Genomic DNA, 22,475 nt, shown 5'->3' with positions numbered 1-22,475 from the left:
TGTTTATAAGATATTCAAACTTACGGTTTGCAGTATCAAAACATAGGGGAAAAAAAAACATGATATTGCAAAGTATTTCATTTGATGAAATCAGATGCCTAAGTTCACCTATCTCTGATTCCCATTACAGTTTCTACAGCTTGGAGCTGATTAAATCTAAAACCACGATCTTTACTTAAGAAAACTAGAGAAGGAAGAAACAAATAACAACAAAGCTTCCTAATTTTTTCCGTTATAATGCTTTCAACTTAAAATTTAAAGACAGACCAAGGCTGTTAAAATGACAAATTACCGAGATTACTGTGTAAAAGTTTTAGAACCTATATAGCATTTATCATTTTAAAAACTTTAGTCTTAGCCTTTAAAAAATTCATCTCTCTATTTACTGTCCTAAAATTTTCATCTGCAAATACAAAAGGATTATTAGTATTAAAACTACCGGAAGCATGGATTTCTTTTGAATTCTTGGAAACTTCTTCCCAGTGTAAACACAGGCTATCTTCAAAATACTAACTGAACACTAGAATTCAAAAGTAAACAAAACACCCTGTCCTCAAGGATAATTAATCCAAGATAATGGCTAAAAGATCTCCACTTAAGACTGAAGCCTGAAAAATCACAACTGGTTCACCATATTTCATGAAAGCTACCTCCTCCTCTCCACCCATTTTCAATATCTTAAAGCAATCCACAAGAAAAGAATATTTAGCTGAGTTATTGGGTGGCAGAGGAGTTTGTCACGTCTAAACCATTAGTCTAAACCATGGAGGCTTAAGATCTTCCACTCAAATAGACAGGAACTGTAGACAGGAACTGTATAATCATCTACAAATGATTATAGACAGGAATGTAAGTGAAGTGAAAAAAAATCCCATAATCTGATTTTTTCTACTAATTATTCTCGGAAATAAAAAAGTATAACCATTTTGAAAAGAAAACAAAAATTGCTATTTCACAGAACTAGATTCAAGGGAAACCTGAGCCTAGAGCTTGGAATGGCATTTAGTAAAGCAAATCACTATATATATTTTTATCCTTACCGAATATAGTCAAAATATTCTTTGTGTTGGTTACGATAGAAAACAGTAAATTTAAGCATCCGTCCTGCAATCACTTCAGCCTTCTCCAATAGCTGTGTTAGATGAACTTTTGAATAGTCTGAAAATAACAAAAAATTCTCTTACTAAAAATATATTACAAAGTTATCAACTACATGATTAATAAATTAGAAATTATTAAAATTTACCTTTAGGAAATTTATCTTAGTGAAAAGGAAATTACATTAAAAAAATACATTGTCTTTGACACATTTTTCTTTCTACAAAAAATGTATTTGTTATGGTTTATGGGTTTTTTTTTAGGATACACATGCATTCGTTTCACTCTTTGAAATGAAAGATTCTGAAACAAAAATGGTAAAGAATGCAGGCTCTGCACAACTCAAGTAATAATATCAATTGGCACCATACTAGCTTTTCTTGAACCAACTGATAAATCAAATAAAAGAAGCTTCTAACCTGCAATCAATAGCAAATTGAATAGCAATAATAATGTTCATTTAATTTACTCTTTAAATCTATGAGGTTAGTGAAGGAGATTAAATATGACCATTTTATTGATGCAGAAATTGAGGCTCGTCACAGTTTGATTTGCCAAATGTTCATATAACTAGAAACTAGGTCTCCAGTTTTTAGTTGATGGTTTTCAGGTACAAAGACACTTGAAAATCTAAAACTTCTCTCCAAGAAATTTGATACTTTCACCAAAACTTCTTGTTTTGAAAATTGAGGACTGTTGTCAAAATCCTCTACACCAAAATCTAAACAAAAATTGTCCATAAAGATTGTAAGACCTTCCAAATAAAAGCAATCTAGCTGAAATGCTCATGACGGCAGAGTTTATTAACTGCTTCATTGGCTCACATTTATTTAGATTAGAACATAATGCAGAAGGCATCATGCAAAATTAGATGATCAGGTTAAAAGATCAAAAAGACTATTCTTCCTTTCAAAGAACTCACAGTCTAAATTTACAAATAAATATACATAGTTAAATATATAGCCAACTGTGACTTATAGGGTAAGCACAGAGTTGTATCTTAACATAGACTAGACTAGAAGTAGATTAGTTGGTGGTATTCTATTTTATTTTATATCAATATTTTTCACAGTACATAGTACACAGTATGTGCTCAATAAATGTGGAATGAATTACTGTACAGATTAAGGGACAATTTATACAAAAACCTTCTTCAAAATTTATAGATTAAATGTTATTGATAAAGTTTAAGTAAAAGTCTGAATTATTTTGATAATCTGAAACAATAAACTTCAAAAAGCTTAAGTTCCCTTTATATTTTCTCATGGAAATTAAAAATACAGAACAATTTACAGAAAACTATTATGGCACAGTTAAAAGCTGGAGTTTTATTATTCACCCAATAACATTCTTAGTAGAATTATGAGATATAGTTATGTAAAAGGGCAACAGGGTGATCACTCTAAATGAAAGAAGACAAAGACACATAAAAATAAATGTACTCATATGGCTAAACAGATTAAAGAACAGAGTGAATGTATATGCATCTATATACAGATAGGTATTTCTGAACTGGAAATGACAAAGGTCTTCCTTAAGCTAAAGAAGAAATAATATTTCACACTTTTCCTAATGTCAATGGGGATTTTAGCAGGTAAAGTATAGTTCTTTTAACTGGACAAATACTATGACTCTGTTTAGTGCAGTCCTATGGAAAATAGCATGTATTAAAACAATATCAAAAAAGGCTGCGTCTTGTTTATGTGTCTGTCTTAGATTAAGCCTTGCTGGTGGGGTACAATGAAAGTAAATGGAAATAAATGCAGTTAAAAAAAAAAAAAGAAAGAAAGAAAACACGATGTAGACTCCAAAGAAATTTGTTTCAGGAAAAAACTGAGGGGATATATTAACTCCAATATAATATATCAAATATAGGTAGACGTTATATCATTGAGAATTCTTTATTCACTATTAATGTTACTATTAATCCAATATAAAAATCAGCTGTTTCATTACTGATAACTAAACTATGATTATATTTCATCTAGTTCAAAACGTATTTTTTTCACATTTAGCTTCTCTGACATGAGTCCAACAATAACTGTGTTAAGAAAACACTATTTCATAGTTTAACTGACAGTATTCAATGGTGGATCTTATAATCGGTATCTTACATAGGAAGAAATATGGTACCAGAGAGATACTATTTTCCTTGCTCTCAAAGATTGAAATCTTTAGCAATCAAGGATGTTATAATCATTAGCAATTTCTCCATATATAAAAAGGGTTGAAGATAAAGTCAAAATAACATAGAATTAAAACTTTATCCATTTAACATATCCATAGGAAAAGTTTTACACTGAGTTTGAGATTAAGAAACAAACACAAGATAGTGAGATAAAGCAGTTACTAAGTATATACTGAGTCTAAAATAAAGCAGGTGTGACGTTATGGGGAGAAAAAAAGCCTGGTTTATCTGAAGGATCCCTCAGATGGAGAAAGTTGCTAAGCAACCTACAATTAGTTGAGGCAAATTGTTTTTAAAACTTTTTCTTCAAGTTCCTTTATGTTGAAAAAAACACTTAGCTGTTCTCCATAAGTTTTTAGAGGAAATAATCGCCTATACAAAGAAGAAATAAAGCCCCATTCTAACAGACAAGGAGAGAATGACAGATGTATTCAGGTAAAGATATCTTTGTATCACTTCAACACCTATTTAAGTGCTCACCAAATATTTCTTTCTTAAATGAATGAATAAACAGATAAATGAATGAGATGAATGGTAACATTTCCAATCTAATGGAATATTAAAGTACAGTTAAAAATCAAAGGGGATAGGGCTCTCCACATTACATATCTCAATGCCAAATGGCTAGGTACTTTCTAACCAACTGAGCCACCCAGGCGCCCCAACTATGAGGTACTTTCTAATGAAGCAAAGACAGACACACACACGCACACACACACACACGTGTGTGCAACACTAGTTTAGTTATAGATTTTCAGCACTTGAGTGAAAAATCCAGTAACATTTCTGTCTGCATCCATTTCCCTAAGTTAGAGAAAGATGTTCCTGACTTCTTTGTTTAAATTATCTGTTAATTTTTTTTTTTTTTTTTTTAACATTTGACAGAGAGAGAGAGAGTGCACAAGGCAGGGGGAGCAGCAGGCAGAGGGAGAGGGAGAAGAAGGCTCTCTGCTGAACAGGGAGCCAGAGATGCTGGTCTTGATCCCAGAATTCTGGGATCATGACCTGAGCCGAAGGCATCCACTTAACAGACTGAGCCAACTAGGTGCCTCCAATATCTGTGAAAATTTAAAAAAGAAAAAAAAAGGTTCTCTCTCCCAAAATGAAGTTCAAAATATGTTTTAGTGTATTTTCAAACTGAACCAATTTTCATTTGCAAAGTTTTTACCCTGAAAAATCAAACAATGCAGCAAAGAATTGATTTAATGCCATTACTCAGCTTTTGCTGAGAATCTAAATTCACTCCAACCATATAGCAGTTTGTTCTATTACACAATGCTATTGTAGATGTAAAAATAACCCAATGAAATTCGTATTACCTTATGATTAAAACATATTTTCCTGTAATTAGCTTTTAAGGAACTATTAAATATTTTTCTGTATTTGTACCTAGTTCTCTTACCTGCTGTGCAGAATTCTATAATTTCACTCCATTCAGACACAACATAATCACCATCAACCTGTTTTGAGGCAGTCTGCACTGCTACTGTATATTCAGTTCTTGGGCTCAAAAACCAGTGTCCACGGACAGTCATGGGCAAAGGAACAGCTTTTGCCACCAATTTAGTTGGAACATCCTAAGACAAAAAGAAAGAAAAACAGGAAAGAAAGAAGGGTGTAGGGAGGGAGAGTGGGAAGAAATAATAATTTAGCAGTATAACCTGAATCAACTGTAAACAATGTGGAGGAACTTATTAAATTCCTTGCTAATAATTTTCCTCTTTAAAGATATTTAACAATTATTATAGTCAAATCTCTATTCTCCAGATATAAAAAATAAGGTCCAATTTGATCAAAAGACATGCCCAAGGTCATACAGCTAGTTAATGACATTCATGTATTTAGATTCTTGTTTTCCTGATTCTTGTTCTTCTCGGTACAGTCCTTATATATGCTCCTCAAAATGCAATATCTAATATCAAATAAAACAAAACAAAACTTCCAAAAACCCAGAAACATGACAAATAAAATTCAATGATTTTCTATTTTAAAATATATTTGTTTAATTTATACTATCCATTAATTTTACCAGAGTAGCCCATTACTAAATAGTTTATATGTGAAGGGAGAAAACATTTTAAAATAACTATTTTAAGATAAATCAGTTTTATATACAAAAGGGGTAAGATCTGCTTCAGTTGTATTCAAGTATGGACTTTGTGTCACAGAAATGTTTAGGTATTTCCAAACAATGATTAATAAAGTTATTAAACTTGCTAGTTGAATATTTACTACATTTCTAAGACATGGTTTTCTAAGTGTGGATGAGTAAAAGGGGGTTAAATCTTGACCTAATAATCACTTAACGTTAAGTATTTCACAGCTATTTCAAGGAAATATTTGAAAACTGCCTCAAGAAGACAAATGCCAGCAAAGAAAATACCCATAACCAGAAAGCATAATCAAAATTAGAACATGGTTAGAATAACGAAATATCAATCTTGTTCTCTCACACTTATCTGTACATATAATCCTCACTTATCATTAGTGTGTATAACTGAACATTTGGTAAAAGACACAATTTCCAGAAACGATAAGGCAACTCTTCCAAAAAAAACTGCCAAGTTAAATTTAGTATCAATATAAAAAAAGGACCAGTTTTCATCAGTGAAAATATTGAAAAAAAAGACAGAATACTGAATAACTATTATTCTTTCTATACTACCTCTAATGTGTATGTCGAGAGATGTATCAGCAAAGATACATGATAAGTAGACTGTTATAAGAATAATACCAAAGAGGTGTTAACGGGTCTAAGAAATATAAAGGTTAGTTTTCATTCTCAAATCGTAAAATAAAACTGACTACATAAAGCAATGTTCAGCCCTAAAGTATTTTGTAAATACCCTAAAGTTTATAAAGCTTTATCACATTCCTTTCTCAGCAGTTATTATGGGGAAAAATATATGCCTTAATGAAAACTATGCATTGCTTATAGCATACTCTACTGGCTATTTTCTTTTGCTTCTGTGAAAGTTATTTTATAATACTGTAATCTTTAGATCATGGATAACAGTTATTCTTATCTAAAAACATGCAAAGAATTTTGTCCATCTATCCCTTCTGGCCCTTGCTTCTTCCTGACCCCAAACCAGTTTTGCCTGTAGTTCTACATTTATTTCAATATCCTGATCTATAACTGTGTCTATTCTTTGGATTATCCATTGAACTGGTTGTAACACCTCATCAGTTAGCTCATTAATCAGTTAAATCTTTAACACATGTTCATTTTTATGTCTATATGAGAGTCATGATTTTACCTTTTTGGGAAAAATTTTATTTTATAGTATACTTAGCATTTTGTTTTCTTACTAAATTTCTTAAAAGGATAGGGTTTTGAAATGACATGTAATTTTTACACTTCCCAATGTCAATACATCACATAATCAACAAAACATTTCCTCTTTTAAATAAATGTCCTCATACTTAGATTTTAAGATGCAAATGAATAGAAGTAAATGTTAAGATTTTACCTTGTGTTTAAATTTATTGGAGTTCTTGTTCTCTTTCTTATTGAGGTCAATGAAATAGTGTGTAATACGGTCCTTTGACTTTGAATCCATTTCCCATGAAATCTTGAATGAGTCACATGTAATATTGCTTATTTTAATGTTATGTGGTACAGGAAGTTCTTCCATCTCTGCTATGCCACTGTCTTGTGATTTGTTTCCTGCAAGAAAACAATGCACAGGTAGTTTTCAACTAATGTATTTTTCTAGGTTGCAAGGCCATCAGTTGTGTTTACATTTCTTTTTTTTCTTTTCTTAAATAAACTTTTTTTTAAAAAGATTTTATTTATTTGATAGAAAGAGACACACAGAGAGAGGGAATACAAGCAGGGGGAGTGGGAGAGGGAGAAGCAGGCCTCCCATCAAGCAGGAAGCCTGACGTGGGCCCCGATCCCAGGCCCCCGGGATCGTGACCTGAGCCGAAGGCAGACGTCCAATGACTGAGCCACCCAGGTGCCCTTAAATAAGATTTTTATTTATATATTTGAGAGGGAGAAAGAGAGAGAGAACACAGAGGGGGAGTGAGAGGGAGAAGCAGACTCCCTGCTGAGCAGAGAGCCTGATGTGGGGCTCTATCCCAGGACCCTGAGATTATGACCAGAGCCTAAGGCAGACGCTTAACCGACTGAGCCACCCAGTTGCACCTATGTATATATTTCTGAACTCAACTACCTAATTACTAAAGCTGAGATTTCATTATTGCTCATGAAATGGTTTGAGTGTTAATGATAGCTAATGCCATTTACAAAGTCATTTTACCAATAAGAAAAAAAGCAAAACTGAACTAGTCCTTACCACTTCTACATTTTCAATTTACTTTTCCAATTTCTGCTTTCACAGAATGTAAAACAAACAAACAAACAGAAAAAAAAAAAACCACTGATAATCCATCCTTCTAATCTATAAAAGATTGGCCTTATATGGTAGGGTCCATCTGGAAAGAACCAAGAGAACATTTTTCATATACAACCGATCAATTCTGCTTTAATGTCAGGTGTTTGAAACTATATGAAGTCACAAATGTTGCTAATGAAAGAACCCAAATAAAAAAATTCTTTTTTCTTTAAAAAAATATCTGAGTGACAGTCTATAGAAATGACTCTTCCATTTCCCTTTTGTTTTGGATACTTATATGTAGAAATAGCATGCGATAGTTATACTACATATACAAATAATATTGAAGACCATTCTCTTACAAGTTATTATGTCAAGGATTATTCCAGGATTTTTTTATCCATTGTGTCTTGATCAATTTAATTCTGAGTATTAAAACAAAAGATAAGGCTAAAAGAGGAAAAACAAACAATTGCCATGTTGATTAGTATCATTAAAATCTTGAAGAACTGATCTGACATCTGGTTATTAAGAAGACTGTATTCTGCATTTCCAGTTAAAGAAAATGAGAGACTAAAAGAGAAACTTTGACAATATAGAGTAGAATCTGATGGATGATAGGTCAAAAATAGAAAAAATATAGGCTTGCCAAGTTTGTTTCATAGATAGGGAAGATACACTGAATCAAATTTCATTCTACTTCTTAAGTTCTTTTACCCCAAGCCAACATAAAATTGAATGCCCCAGAGGAGAAAAAATAAATATAATTGTTAGTCATATGATAAAAATGTGGTAGATCATAAATCAGCTACATAACTAGTTCCTTAACAGAAGAAAATAGCAAGTCTTGATTAACAAAAATTAAAAATAACAACAATGAGTATTATATTGTGGCAATACGTTCCATTTCCAGATTAGATCATGTTCTCCTGCCCCCACACTCCTATCTCAACCCCACATTCCTATCTCAACTGTCATATATACTGATATAACTGTTAAAATGATATAAAACTGTTGACAATTGCCAGTCTTATTAAATCTTTGACCCATATTTTTTTTTTAAAGATTTTATTTATTTATTTGACAGAGAGAGAGATCGCAAATAGGCAGAGAGACAGACAGAGAGATGAGGAGAAGCAGGCTCCCTGCTGAGCAGAGAGCCCTATGCGGGACTCGACCCCAGGCCCCTGGGATCATGTCCTGAGCCGAAGGTAGAGGCTTAACCCACTGAGCCACCCAGGCGCCCCGATTGACCCATATTGTCTCATCTCAAGCTGTGTTGTTGCTAGAGGTACCTGATGACCATTGAAAATTAATTTCAAAATAACTTAAGTTCTTTATTGTCATTTCTTGAACAGTACTTTTAAAAATCCTTCTTTCTTCTTTTACCCTCCTCTCACACCCCAGTTTCTCCTGATCCCCTCTTCATAAAACTCCCACAAAAATTACTCTCACTTTTTTCTTTCCTTCTCATCTGGCCTAATGGAACCCCCAAATTGCTTGTGACCTAAATAAAAGCTTTTAGAAGTCAAGGGAGGGGAAGAAACTAAGTGGAAGCCTTTTGATGGACTTGGAAAAGGAAAGGTAGTAAATACTCAAACATTCATAATTGTTCTATTTAGAAAAACTCAAAGTTTTTACCTATTATTCTGATTACAGTTATCTTTAAAATATAAATAATAACACTAAAAAACTTTCTGGACACTGATGGTAAAAGTTTCTGTAGAACTCATCTACATTATGACTCTCCATATAATTTCATAACAACTGAGTGAAAAAATTATTTAAGATCATAGAAAAAGAAAGCTATTTTGCATTTCACCCAATTTAATGAAGACATAACTTCAATATATTAACACTAAGATACAGAAGCTTGATATTTAAAGTTCCACTGTTATCTGATTCAACCTTAAAGTTATAAAAACTGATTATTACCTAGAATATAATATTTTGTTTTGTATTTTTTCTAATAATTAAAATTTGAGGAAAAAGGTTTGCATTTATTAAAATGTAGAAAGTTTTCTTAAATCTTATTTTACCATTCAGAATATAAAGCTCAAACCTATTAAGGACTTGTTATAAAAGAATCTTTATTTCCTATCTACTTATCATAATTCCAGTTCTTTTTTTTTTTTTTTTAAAGATTTTATTTATTTATTTGACAGAGATCACAAGTGGGCAGAGAGACAGGTGGAGAGAGAGAGGAAGGGAAGCAGGCTCCCTGCTGAGCAGAGAGCCTGATTCAGGGCTGGATCCTAGGACACTGAGATCATGACCTGAGCCAAAGGCAGAGACTTTAACCCACTGAGCTACCCAGGCACCCCCATACTTCCTAGTTCTTAACAAAGCCACTAGATTAACCTCTGTGCAGGTTTCTTACTTGGGTACAAGTAGTAAAAAAATTAGTTTAAACCAGTCCTATCAGTTTATATGTAACTTCCTTCCTCTTCATACTCTGTGAATCAATTTTTAACTGAGATTTTGAGATAAGTGACCGAAGACAATGATTCTGTCTGTATAATCAGTGAAACAACTGTGATTCACATGACACCAATATTCAATAACCAGCCAGTACCATCTTAGAGCTGTACAATCAAGTGCATTTCTAAATGCAGCTTCCATTTCTTTTTTTTCAATTTTCACTTTTTCATTTAAAAAGTAAGGTTTAAAATATTTATCTGTGATAGTTAAGAAACAATTTTGTCATAAGTATGTAGGACCCTGCTAATCTCAAACAATTTCTTTTAATAGGTGTTAAAAGATAGCTACCGTATAAAGTATAACCAAGTGAGAAATTAAATACTGAAGAAAATAACCCTCAAATATCAGAAGTTCTCCCTTGAAAAGATTAATTTGATTGTAGCAATGGCTAAAGCAGGATTAATGTGAAGAACTAGTAGAGTAAGTCTGTGTATGTGCAAATGTTAAAACTGTTTTATGGTGGGGTGACTGGGTGGCTCAGGTGGTTAAGTGTGACTCTTGGTTTTGGCTCAGGTCATGATCCCAGGGTTGTGAGACTGAGCCCTTCATAGGGCTCTGTGCTCAGTGCAGAGTTTGCTTGGGATTCTTTCCCTCTTCTGTGCCTTCCATCTCTGCCCTTCCCCCAACTGGCGCACACTCTCTCTTTTCTCTCTCTCTCGCAGCTTCCATTTCTTTTCTTTCTTTCTTTTTTTTTTTTTTAATATTTTATTTATTTATCTGACAGAGTGAGAGAGAGCATAAGAGGGGAAAAGGTCAGAGGGAGAAGCAGACTCCTCATGGAGTTGGAAGCCTGATGTGGTCTTGATCCTGACACCTCAGGATCATGATCTGAGCTGAAGGCAGTTGCTTAACCAATTGAGCCACCCAGGCGCCCACAGCTTCCATTTCTTAATAAGACTTCATCATAAGAGTAATTCTAGCTACGTTTTTCTACTTTACATGACAAGTAATTCTAAGATCTGTGAGTATAATGCTGACAGGTAATACTGAATGGAAAACAAATTAATGACACTTTTATCTATCCAAAATATGAAAACTGCTTTTCAGAACAAACATTTCAAAAGCACTTTTGTAACAAATTGATTCACTTTTAAAATATTTTTCCCCTCTGTGCTAAATCTATTAATTGTTGGAAAGCATTTTTTGTCTGCATTTTAATGTTATTATACTCCCCCAAAACTGCCTATTGGGACTTGTATATTAAACTCTAGGAAACTTTCTAAGATAACTAAAAATCAGAATGTGATACCCATCTTCTTAGAATATTTTAAAATAAAATCTCTACCTTCAATGATTTGTTGCTATACTTTTAGCAGGTGTTGAACTCAAGTTGCTTCTCATATTGACCCTGACAAATCACTTAGATTTGTAAAGCTGATTGAGGATCCTTATCACACTGGCACTTAGTTATGTGTCCCTTCATATTTATTTTTGTTAGTTATTACAACTTTTACTAAGTTGCAATTATCTATATATCAAAAGTACACAACAAAAAACTACAAAGATGTAAAAACTAGCTCTTGCCTCAAGGATATAAAATGTGGGAAATATCATAATAAAATTATGTTATGTGATAACATAATTTAACTGAAAGACCATATTCAGGGAATCAAATCATGATTCAGAAAACATGAAACTCTTTGTTGTAGGAGAAGTAAATTTTTTTTAAAAAATTGGGATGTCATTGATGTATAATATATTGTGTAAGTTTAAAGTTTACAATTCTGTTAATTTGATAAATATATATATATTTATATTTATATATTGCAGTATGAGTACCACTATAGAATTGGCTAATAACTCCATCATGTCCCAAATTTAACATTTCTTTTTCATGGTAAGAACATTTAAGCTCTGGTTTCTTAGCAGTTTTGAAGTATACGATATAGTATTGTTAACTATAACCACAACATTGTGAGAGAAACAGAATTTCAACAAGTGAACACAGTAGTGAAAAAGTTGAGGACACAGATTCTAAATGGAGACAACAGTAAAAGCATTAAGAAACAGTACATCTTTTAGGTAATTCAGCACAGGGTATAGGAAAAAATACCGAACAAGAATACTGAAAAAGAAGACCAGAAATGTGGCACAGAAGTTGAAGAGTTATCTAAGAGAAAAAACTTATGGTTGATTTAGATGGAGTTCAATATGTATAAAACTGAAGATGAAATTTTAGTAAAATTTATTGTCAGACTCATATAATTAGTTCAAATGTGCCCCTCAAACACCAAGAAAGCAATTTTTTAAGTATCCATGAGTGTCCAATATAAATCCACATTTTTAAAGACACAAGTGCTGTATGTATGTATGTATTACGTTTATTTGTTTGAGAGAGAGAGAGAGAGCATGAGGTGGGGAGAAGGGGCAGAGAGAGAGGGAAAAGCAGACTCCTTGTTGAGCAGGATGCTGGAAGTGGGTCTCAATCCCAGGATCTGGAGATCATGACCTGACACAAAGGCAGACACTTTAACAGACTGAGGCACCCCGAGGACCTTGACAAGATTTAGACTCACTAAAACATTTTAGCCTACAAAAGAATAATAGTCCACTTCACAACTACCTTCAGTATCACATACTTCCATCTATGAATATAAAAACCAGTATAGTTACAGCATTATGAATTTCTATATATCTATATACATTTCTACATGTCAATATATTCTATAAATTATCCAATCTGTAAGAAATAGAGATCCTTTAAATTTGCTTTTTTTTTCTTTTTTTCCCCCTTCCCCCTCAAGAATTAGAAAAGCTGTTCTAAACAAACATTACCCATTATAATTATTATTTCTTTATTTCAGGAGCATTTTTCAGAATAGAAATTATGCAACATAATCTTTTTGTCTCATTTATAACATATGTATGTGTATTCATCTGTGTGAATATACAATCATAATACAATGATACTATATTTTTAATACATTTATACAGAGATTTAAATTACTTGCTATCAAAGTTCTTAGCTAAAATTAGAATCTGAGATGTTTTCTTTATATTTATCTTTTTAAGAAAATATAGCAGAGAAAAAACTTACTTGGTTATCAAGATTACCTCATGAAGTGTATGACCCAATTTGATTAAGCTAAAAAAAGTTTTATCTTGAGTAAGATTTAAAGTATCACCTGATTAATAACCTAAATGTACTCTTTCAACAGTTGCAATAGAGCATGTTTCTTTTTTTTGAGGACCTTTATATTTTTAGCATATTTATTGTACCATTGTCCCTTTGCCCCATCAATTTTATTGGGAAAATGAGTGGTTTTCTTCCTCATAGTATCTTCCCTAAAGCATACAATAGAAGCCAATCTAGAATCTTAGTTATAGTAGTTAAAAGGGCATAAATTACTCAATTTGAATAAAGTATGAAAATATTTTTAAAAATAATAAAGGTAGTTAGTTTTAATAATACACCTCGAGCTATCTTTCTAAGAAAGAAATTGCAGGTGTTAGGTTACTTCCCTTAAAAATAGCAACCATGGGGCAATTTTCTCATATCATATCTTTTTTTCTTTCCTAAAATTCAGTGATTAAAAAAAAAATCTGCCTCCACAGTACATATAGGAGGCTTTATTTTAAAGTTAAAATTATAAGTGTATACATATATAAAATAATATATATTTTAATAATTTTCTTTACAAAGTCAGAGATATAGTCTGCTGAAGGAAAAGTACTTTCCCCTTCATAAAAACATTAAAATACTGCAATACTTTAATTTTACCATTATAATTATTTTTTAAATGCTGCAATATTTTTAAAGGCCTGAAAGAAAAACTAATTAGACAGTAATAAAACTCAAAATAGTAACCACAACAAAATGTGAAACTGTTCTATGCTTTACTTACTTACAATAAATTTTAAAAATTAAAAATACTCTTAATGGTAACACTGAATATTGCTGAAACTTTTAGAAAAGAAACACAAAGAAAATAAAAATCACTTGTATTCTCTATTTACATATTGTGCTTAATATTTTGTAAACAATTTTTCATTTAATAAACTGTGAACATTTTCACATGACTACACATAATTCTAATCTTAGTGTATTTCATTCTAGTAATCAGTCATCCTGATATTAGACATGTAGATTGTTTCCAGTGTCTTCCTATAATAACACTTCAGTCAAATCTATGTACATTTTTGTATATGTTTATAATTATCTTTGGACAAATCCCAAGAAATGCCAATGTTGAATCACATTTGTTTTCAGCAATTTGTATTTCCAACTACTCCAAGTGCCTTTTTTTTTACACCTTATCAATTCCATGTATTGCTATTTAAAATATCCATGTGCTATGATGGGAAAGAGCAAAAAAATGAGTATTGACCTAGACCTGACAGCATACACAAAAAATTAGCTCAAAACTGATTTTTAAAATGTAAAACATAAAAATCATAAAGCTTTTAGAAAAAGAAAAAAAAAAAACAATAGCAAATCTTTGGGATATAGTCTAGGTGAAGAGTTCTTAGACTTAGACCAAAAGTACAATCCATAAAAGGAAAAACATTTAGATCCTCCCACTCATCAATCCTCCTGCCTACTTGAAGTGTCCTTCTACCATGGTAGAAGGTACACTCATTTCTCTTTAGTAATGTGTCTAAAACATTTTGCTTTCTATATCTTGATGCCATTGTGTATATGTGTCTGTGTGTGTATTTATGTGTACAAAAAATATATGTGTAAAATATAAATATACTTATTTTAAGTATCAAAAATTACACTTACAGACTGTATATAGCACCATTTGCACTCAAGAAAAATGTAAGCAAACATAAAGTTGAAGTATTAAATCATAACTCCATAAAATTAACTGTAGTACATACTACACTACTGTAATAATTTCATAACCACCTTCTGTTGCTATTGCAGTGAACACAAGTGTTGCAAATATATGCTTAAAATGCTGTGTGATGCTAATCATCTCCACATGAGCAGTCTGTCTCTCCACTAAATTGATTACTGCAACAAAAAGTAGTCTGTTGCAGTTCTCAAGTATTTGTCATTGCTTACTAAAACACTGTAAACCTTGAACAACACCATGAGACCCATATGAAGTGCCATTAACGATGCTGGAAGTGCTCCCTAAAAGCAGAGAATGTCATGACATTACAAGAAAAAGCAGAATTGCTTTATATGTACTGTAGATTGTGATCTGCATCTGCATCTTGGTTGCCCACCATTTTAAGATAAATGAATTCAGTGTAAGAACCATTGTAAGAAAAAAGAAAGAAAGAAAGAAAGAGAAAAAGGAAGAAAGGAAGGAAGGAAGGAAGAGAAAGAAAGAGAAAAAAACACAAAATTCATGAGGCTGTCACTGCAGCTATACTAGCAGGCATGAAAACCTTGCATTTTTTGTGATTTTTTTTTTTATCATATTGAAAACACGTCTTTTGTGGGGGTGCAGGATTGTGATAAGAAAGGTATATCTATAGACTTTAACATGATTTGAGAAAAAAACTATATGACAACTTAAAGCAGAAGGAAGGAGAAGGATCTAAAACTAGAGAATTTACTGCCAGCAAAGGATGGTTTGATAATTTTAGAAAAAATTTTAGCTTAAAAAAATGTCAGTGTCATAGGTGAGGCAGATTCTGCCATTCATGTGGTAGCAGGTGAGTTCCCAGATACCATTATAAAAATCCTAAAAAGAAAAGCTACATGCCTGAACAGGTGATTTAATGCAGATGAAAGTACCTTATTCTGGAAAAACAAAACAAAACAAAAACAAAAACAAAAACAATGCCACAAAGGACATTATTAGCGAGGGAGGGAAGTGAGCATCAGGATTTAAGGTAGGAAGAAACAGGTTAACAAATACAGTTGGGGTTATGATCAGGACTGCCCTTATTTTAAAGCTGCTAATTCCCAAGTCTTGAAGGAAAAAGATAAACACCAGCTGCCAGTCTTTTGCTTACATAACAAGAAGGCTTGGACAATGAGAACACTTTCTCTGTATTGGTTCTATTGATGCTTTGTCAGGAGTACTGTGCCAGTAAGGGACTACTTTTTTTTTTTTTTTAAAGATTTTATTCATTTATTTCACAGACAGAGGTGACAAGTAGGCAGAGAAGCAGGCAGAGAGAGGAGGAAGCAGGCTCCCTGCCGAGCAGAGAGCCTGACGTGGAGCTCGATCCCAGGACTCTGGGATCATGACCTGAGCTGAAGGCAGAGGCTTTAACCCACTGAGCCACCCAGGCACCCCAAGGGACTACTTTTTAAAGTTCTTTTGATATTCAATAATGATCCTGGCCGCCCCGGGCCCCATGATTCAACATCAAAGTCTACTTGCTCCCAGACACAATGTCTCCAATTTAGCCTCTAAAAGAGGGTTTCATAAGGACCTTTAAAGTCTCATTACACTCAGCACTATATAAAAAAGATTGTCAACACCATAGAAGAGAACACTGATAGAAAATCATGCAAGTCTGGAAGGGCTACACATTTAAAAATACTATCATTCTTATAGGAAAAGTCGTGAAAGCCATCAAGCTCAAAAACCTAAATTCCTGCTGCAGCAAATTGTGTCCAAATGTTGTACATGACTTCAAAGGATTTATGAGAGCTAACCAAGAAAATCATGAGAGAGATTGTGGACATGACAAAAAAGTTGGGGGGCAAAGGGTTCCAAGATACAGATATTGGGGAAATTCAAGAGCTAACAAACACCAGAAGAAACAGCAGAAAACAACTTGACAGAGATGAGAGTTTTTTAACCAGTATCAAACAAAGAGGAAGAAGATGTAGAAAAGCAGTGCCAGACAGCAGTTGCACTTCTATATACTAAGAATGAAGCAGAAGAAAGAGAAATAAAGGAACTGATCCCATTTATAATTGTACCAAAAACCATAAGATACCTAGGAATAAACCTAACCAAAGAGGTATAGGGTCTGTACTCTGAAAACTGAATAACATTTAAGAAAGTAACTGAGGAAGACACAAAGAAATGGAAGAACATTCCATACTCATGGATTAGAAATACAAATATTCTTAAAATGTCTACGCTACCCAAAGCAATCTACATATTCAAAGCAATCCCTATCAAAATACCATCAACATTTTTCACAGAGCTGGAACCAAGAGTCCTAAAATTTGTATGGAACCAGAAAAGACCCTGAATAGCCACAGGAATGTTGAAAAAGAAAACCAAAGCCAGAGGCATCACAATTCCAGACTTCAAGGTCTATTAGAAAGCTGTAATCATCAAGATGGTATGGCACTGGCGCAAAAACAGACACATAGATCAAGGAACAAAACAGAGAACCCAGAAATGGACCCTCAACTCTGTGGTCAACTACTCTCCAACAAAGCGGGAAACAGCCAATGGAAAAAAGACATCCCTTAGTATCTTCAACAAATGGTGTTGGGAAAACTGGACAACCACATGCAGAAGAATGAAACTGGACCACTTTCTTATACCATATACAAAATACATAAATAAATATATAAACAAACAAACAAACTCAAAATGGATGAAGGACCTAAATGTATGGCAGAAATCTATCAAAATCCTACAAGAAAGCACAGGTGACAACATCTTTGAGCTCAGCAGCAGCAATCTTTTGCTAGACACGTCTGCAAAGGCAAGGGAAACAAAAGCAAAAAATGGGACTATTGGGATTTCATCAGGATTAAACGTTTTTTGCACAGCAAAAGAAACAGTCAACAAAACTAAAAGGCAACCTATGGAATGGAAGAAGATATTTGCAACTGACCTATCAAATTAAGGGCTAGTATTAAACTCAACACCCCAAAAACAAACAAACAAACAAAACACCCAGTCAAGATATGGACAGAAGACATTTACAGACATTTCTCCAAAGAAGACATACAAACGGCTGACAGACACATGAAAAAAAAAAAAAATTCTCAACATCACACAACATCACCGAAATACAAATCAAAACCACAATGAGATAATACCCCCACCCACCAGTCAGAATGACTAAAATTAACAAGTCAGGAAAAAACAGATGTTCGTGAGGATGCAGAGAAAGGGGAACTCTCTTATACTGTTGGTAGGAATGCAAACTGATGCAGCCATTCTGGAAAACAGTATGAAGGTTCCTCAGAAAAAAAAAAAACCAGCCTACAACCCTGTAACTGCACTACTAGGTTTGTATCCAAAGGATGCAAACATAGTGATTCAAAGGGGCACATGCACCCCAGTGTTTATAGCAGCAATGTTCACAATAGCCAAACTATGGAAAGAGCCCAGATGTCCACCAACAGTTGAATGGATAAAGATGTGGGGTGTGTGTGTGTGTGTGTATTCATATATATATATATATATATATATATATATATATATATATATATAATGGAATATTACTCAGCCATCAAGAAGACTGTAATCTTGCCATTTGCAATGACATGGGCAGAACTAGAAGGTATCAGGTTAAGCCAAATAAGTCAGTCAGAGAAAAACAAATACCATATGATTTCACTCATATGTAGAATTTAAGAAACAAAATAGATGAACATAAGGGAAGAGAAGGAAAAACTAAAGAAGACGAAAACATAGGGGGATGCAAACCATCAGAGACTCAACTATAGGATACAAACAGGGTTGCTGGGAGACAGGTGGGCAGATGGGGTAATAGGGTGATGGGCGTTAGGGAGAGCACTTGATGCAATGAGCACTGTGTGTTAATGCAACTGGTGAATCACCAAATTCTATTGCTGAAACTAATACAATATATGTTAACTAAATTGAATTTAAATAATTTTTTTCTTAAAAAGCAGCAAAGAGAAAACAAATTGATGTTAGACAATCTGGCAGAAGGGTTCTGATTATTCGAGACTTATGACTTCTTTTTTGACAAGGGACCCTTCTATGGGCACTGAAATGAAAGTGAACGGTAGAAGGATTGGTACCATACAAAAACATTTTCAGAAAAATGGAAAAGCAAAAAGTCAGACAGAAACCATAATGTATCTCCATGAAGTTACACCAGGTGTGCCTGCCTCTCCTGCTTCCTGCTTCACATCTGCCACTCCTGAGACAGCAAAACCAAACCCTCCTCTTCCTTAGCCAATTCAGCATGAAGACAAAGATGAAGATCTTTATGATGATCTCCTGCCACTTAATGAATATTGAATCATCCATCATCCCACTAAATAGTTAAAAATCTGTACCTTGTATGTAAGTATCCTTATGTGAAAATCAAATAACTGTACTACAAGAAGTGTATGAGATGTTCTGTGTCATCATCTTTATCATTGCCTAAGTATCATGTAGAACATTGTATACAAGACTGGTACAGAAATAGATAGCCTATCCTTACATGGGCATAAGGTGAGTGATATTTAATATAAAATTAATAATGTGTTATCTTTCCTACTGTTATAACTTTAAAGAATTACATTACCATACAGTATGCCCCTCTCTCTCATAAATGGGAGAAACTAAGGATTAGCCTATCATCACAGGAAGAGTTTTTTTAATGTAACAATGTTCCCAATACTATATTATGAAAATAACTGTAATAGCGTATGTCATAAAAATTTTGTAACAATTCATCATTGTGTAGGTTAGGTTGTTAGGAAGCAATTGTATTGATTATATTGTGCTACCACAAAGTAATCATATTACTGCTTCTTCATTATCAATGCATGAATCATTATACCTTAAATACTAATTTTTCACATTATCCTTTGATTTTTTTGGTGTTTAGTGTTAGAAATAAGTATAATGTCTACAGAGTTTTATATCACATTAAGACAAAATTTATGTAGGTACTGATAGGCAATTCATCTTTAAACAGACAACATAAACTTACATTAGCAATATAGTACCATATTTTATTTTTCAAAAGATTGTATTTATTTATGTGAGAGAGAGTGAGAACATGAGTTGGGGGGACGAACAGAGGGAGAAGCAGATTCACCACAGAATGGGAAGCCTGATATGGGGCATGATCCCAGGATTCTGAGATCATGACCTGAGTGGAAGGCAGATGCTTAAACAACTGGGCCACCCAGGTGCCCCAGTATAATACTTTAAATGTATTTTCTCTATTTTATGATATTCTTTTTTAAAGAGAGAGCATGAGCAATTGGTAGTGGGGGGGAACTAGAGAGGAAGGAAAAAGAAAATCCCAAGTAGTCTCCACACCTGGCATGGAGCCCAATACAGGGTTTGATGTCATAACCCTGAGATCATGACTTGAGCTAAAATGAAGTGTCTAGCCTTATCTGACTTCCACCCAGGTACCCCTATCTTATGATTTTCTTAATAACAATTACTTTCTGCTAGCTAACTTATTGTAAGAATACATTATATAACACATATTACATACAATATACGTATTAACTGTTTATGTGATCCGTAAGGCTTCTGGTCAATAGTAGACTATTGTTTTTTGGGGGTTAAAAATTACCATGTGGAGGGGCAACTGCGTGGTTCAATCAGTTAAGTATCTGACTCCTGATTTCAGCTCAGGTCATGATCTCAGGGCTGTGAGATCGAGCCTGCCTCTGGCTCCACACTCAATGCAAAGACACCTTGAGATTCTCTCCTTCTCCCTCTGCTGTTCCCCTGACTCATGTGTATACACAATCTCTCTCTCTCTCTCAAATAATCTTTAAAAAAAATTACTATGTGGATTTTCAACTGCACAGGAGGTCCATGCCCTAACCGCCACATTGTTCAAGACTCAACTGTGTATATAATAGTTGTACCTTCATCAAACACTCTATCATTTTTAAATTAAGAATGACCATCTTTAAAAGATTTTTTTTTTTTATTTATCTGACAGAGATCACAAGTAGGCAGAGAGGCAAGCAGAGAGAGAGGAGGAAGAGAGCCCGATGTGGGGCTCGATCCCAGGACCCTGGGATCATGACCTGAGCCGAAGGCAGAGGCTTAACCCACTGAGCCACCCAGGTGCCCCGAGAATGACCATCTTAATAAATGTAATACTTTGAAAAAATTTGTATTCTACTTTATTTCAATTTGCATATATATAGAATCTTTGTTCATTCCTGCATTTTGTTTTTTGCTTTTGCTTTTTCCCTTTAGCGTGTATGTGTGCGCGCATGTGTGCATTTTTTATTTTTTTTATTTTTTTTTAAGTGGGCTCCACACACAACATGGGGCTTGAAATCACGATTCCAAGATCAAGAGTCTTGTGCTCTACTGACTGAGCCAGCCAGGCAGCCTCTTATTTTTTGCTTTAAATATTTTTTAGTATATCAGTATTTTATGTGTATCTTCTGAGTTTTCACTCAATTTGAGAGTTTTTGCCTTTTATTAGAAATATTTAATTTATATTTATGTTTCTTCTTACCTATGAGAGCTCCTTTTATGTTTTATATATTTTAGTCTACATTACTGTTCCTTTGCTTCAATCTTTCACTATATGGACTATTTTCTTTGGTATCTCTTTTCTCTAGTAATTTGGAAGTTATAAATCCCAAATTTTAGTCTACTTGAGATTACATTTCTTCAATATCAAGGGTGATGCAACTATCTATTAAAACCTTCTATATGGAAGGGAGTCAATATGGCGGAGAAGTAGCAGGCTGAAACTACATCAGGTTTCAGGAGATCAGCTAGATAGCTTATCTAAAGATTGCAAACAACTACAAATCCAACAGGAGATCGAAGAGAAGAACAGCAATTCTAGAAACAGAAAATCAACCACATTCTGAAAAGTAGGACTGGTGGAGAAGTGAATCCAAAGCGATGGGAAGATAGACCACGGGGGGAGGGGCCCGCTCCCGGCAAGCAGCAGAGCAACAGAGCACAAAATCAGGACTTTTAATAGTCTGTTCGGCTGAGGGACATTGCTCCAGAGGCTAAACCGGGTGAAGCCCACGCAGGGTCAGCGTGGCCTCAGGTCCCGCAGGTCACAGAAGGGTCACAGAAGGGTTGGGGGTGTCTGAGGGTCGCAGAGCTTGCAGGTATTAGAACGGGGAAGCTGGCTACAGAGACAGAGCCAAGGAGTGAGCTCTCAGCTCGGGGTTACCTTGAACGAGTTGCAGGCTCGGTGAGCTTGGAGCGCGGCCAGAGGCCAGGGAGACGGGAGTAAATGGGTGCTATTCTCTGAGGGTGCACTGAGGAGTGGGGCCCTGAGCTCTCGGCTCCTCCAGGCCTGAGACTGGGAGGCCTCCATTTTCATTCCTATCCTCCGGAACTCTACAGAAAGCGCTCAGGGAACAAAAGCTCTTGAAAGCAAACCCGAGCGGATTACTCAGCCCAGCTCCTGGTAAGGGTGGTGCAATTCCACCTGGGGCAAAGACACTTGAGAATTGCTACAACAGGCCCCTCCCTCAGAAGATCAACAAGAAATCCAGCCAGGACCAAGTTCACCTACCAAGGAGTGCAGGTTCAATACAAAGGAGAGCAGCAGAATTCCAGAGG

At 34.2% G+C, this 22,475-nt stretch overlaps 1 protein-coding gene across 3 annotated transcripts in view; it reads right to left on the bottom strand.

The window, feature by feature from the left end:
• PHYHIPL (phytanoyl-CoA 2-hydroxylase interacting protein like) overlaps positions 1-22,475 on the bottom strand; it is an 89,007-nt gene that overhangs the window by 8,651 nt on the left and 57,881 nt on the right. For all 3 annotated transcript variants that reach the window (XM_059397452.1, XM_059397454.1, XM_059397453.1), the window contains 3 exons: positions 6,760-6,956; positions 4,689-4,863; positions 1,041-1,158 (listed from right to left, as the gene is read on the bottom strand). In XM_059397452.1, coding sequence (XP_059253435.1) covers positions 1,041-1,158; positions 4,689-4,863; positions 6,760-6,956 — 490 coding nt within the window. The remainder of the gene's footprint in view (positions 1-1,040; positions 1,159-4,688; positions 4,864-6,759; positions 6,957-22,475) is intronic.

Source organism: Mustela nigripes, chromosome 4, assembly GCF_022355385.1.
Source record: "Mustela nigripes isolate SB6536 chromosome 4, MUSNIG.SB6536, whole genome shotgun sequence".
Lineage (NCBI taxonomy): Eukaryota > Metazoa > Chordata > Mammalia > Carnivora > Mustelidae > Mustela > Mustela nigripes.
Note: the sequence above shows the minus strand (reverse complement) of the source record. Positions and strands in the feature narration are given on the sequence as shown.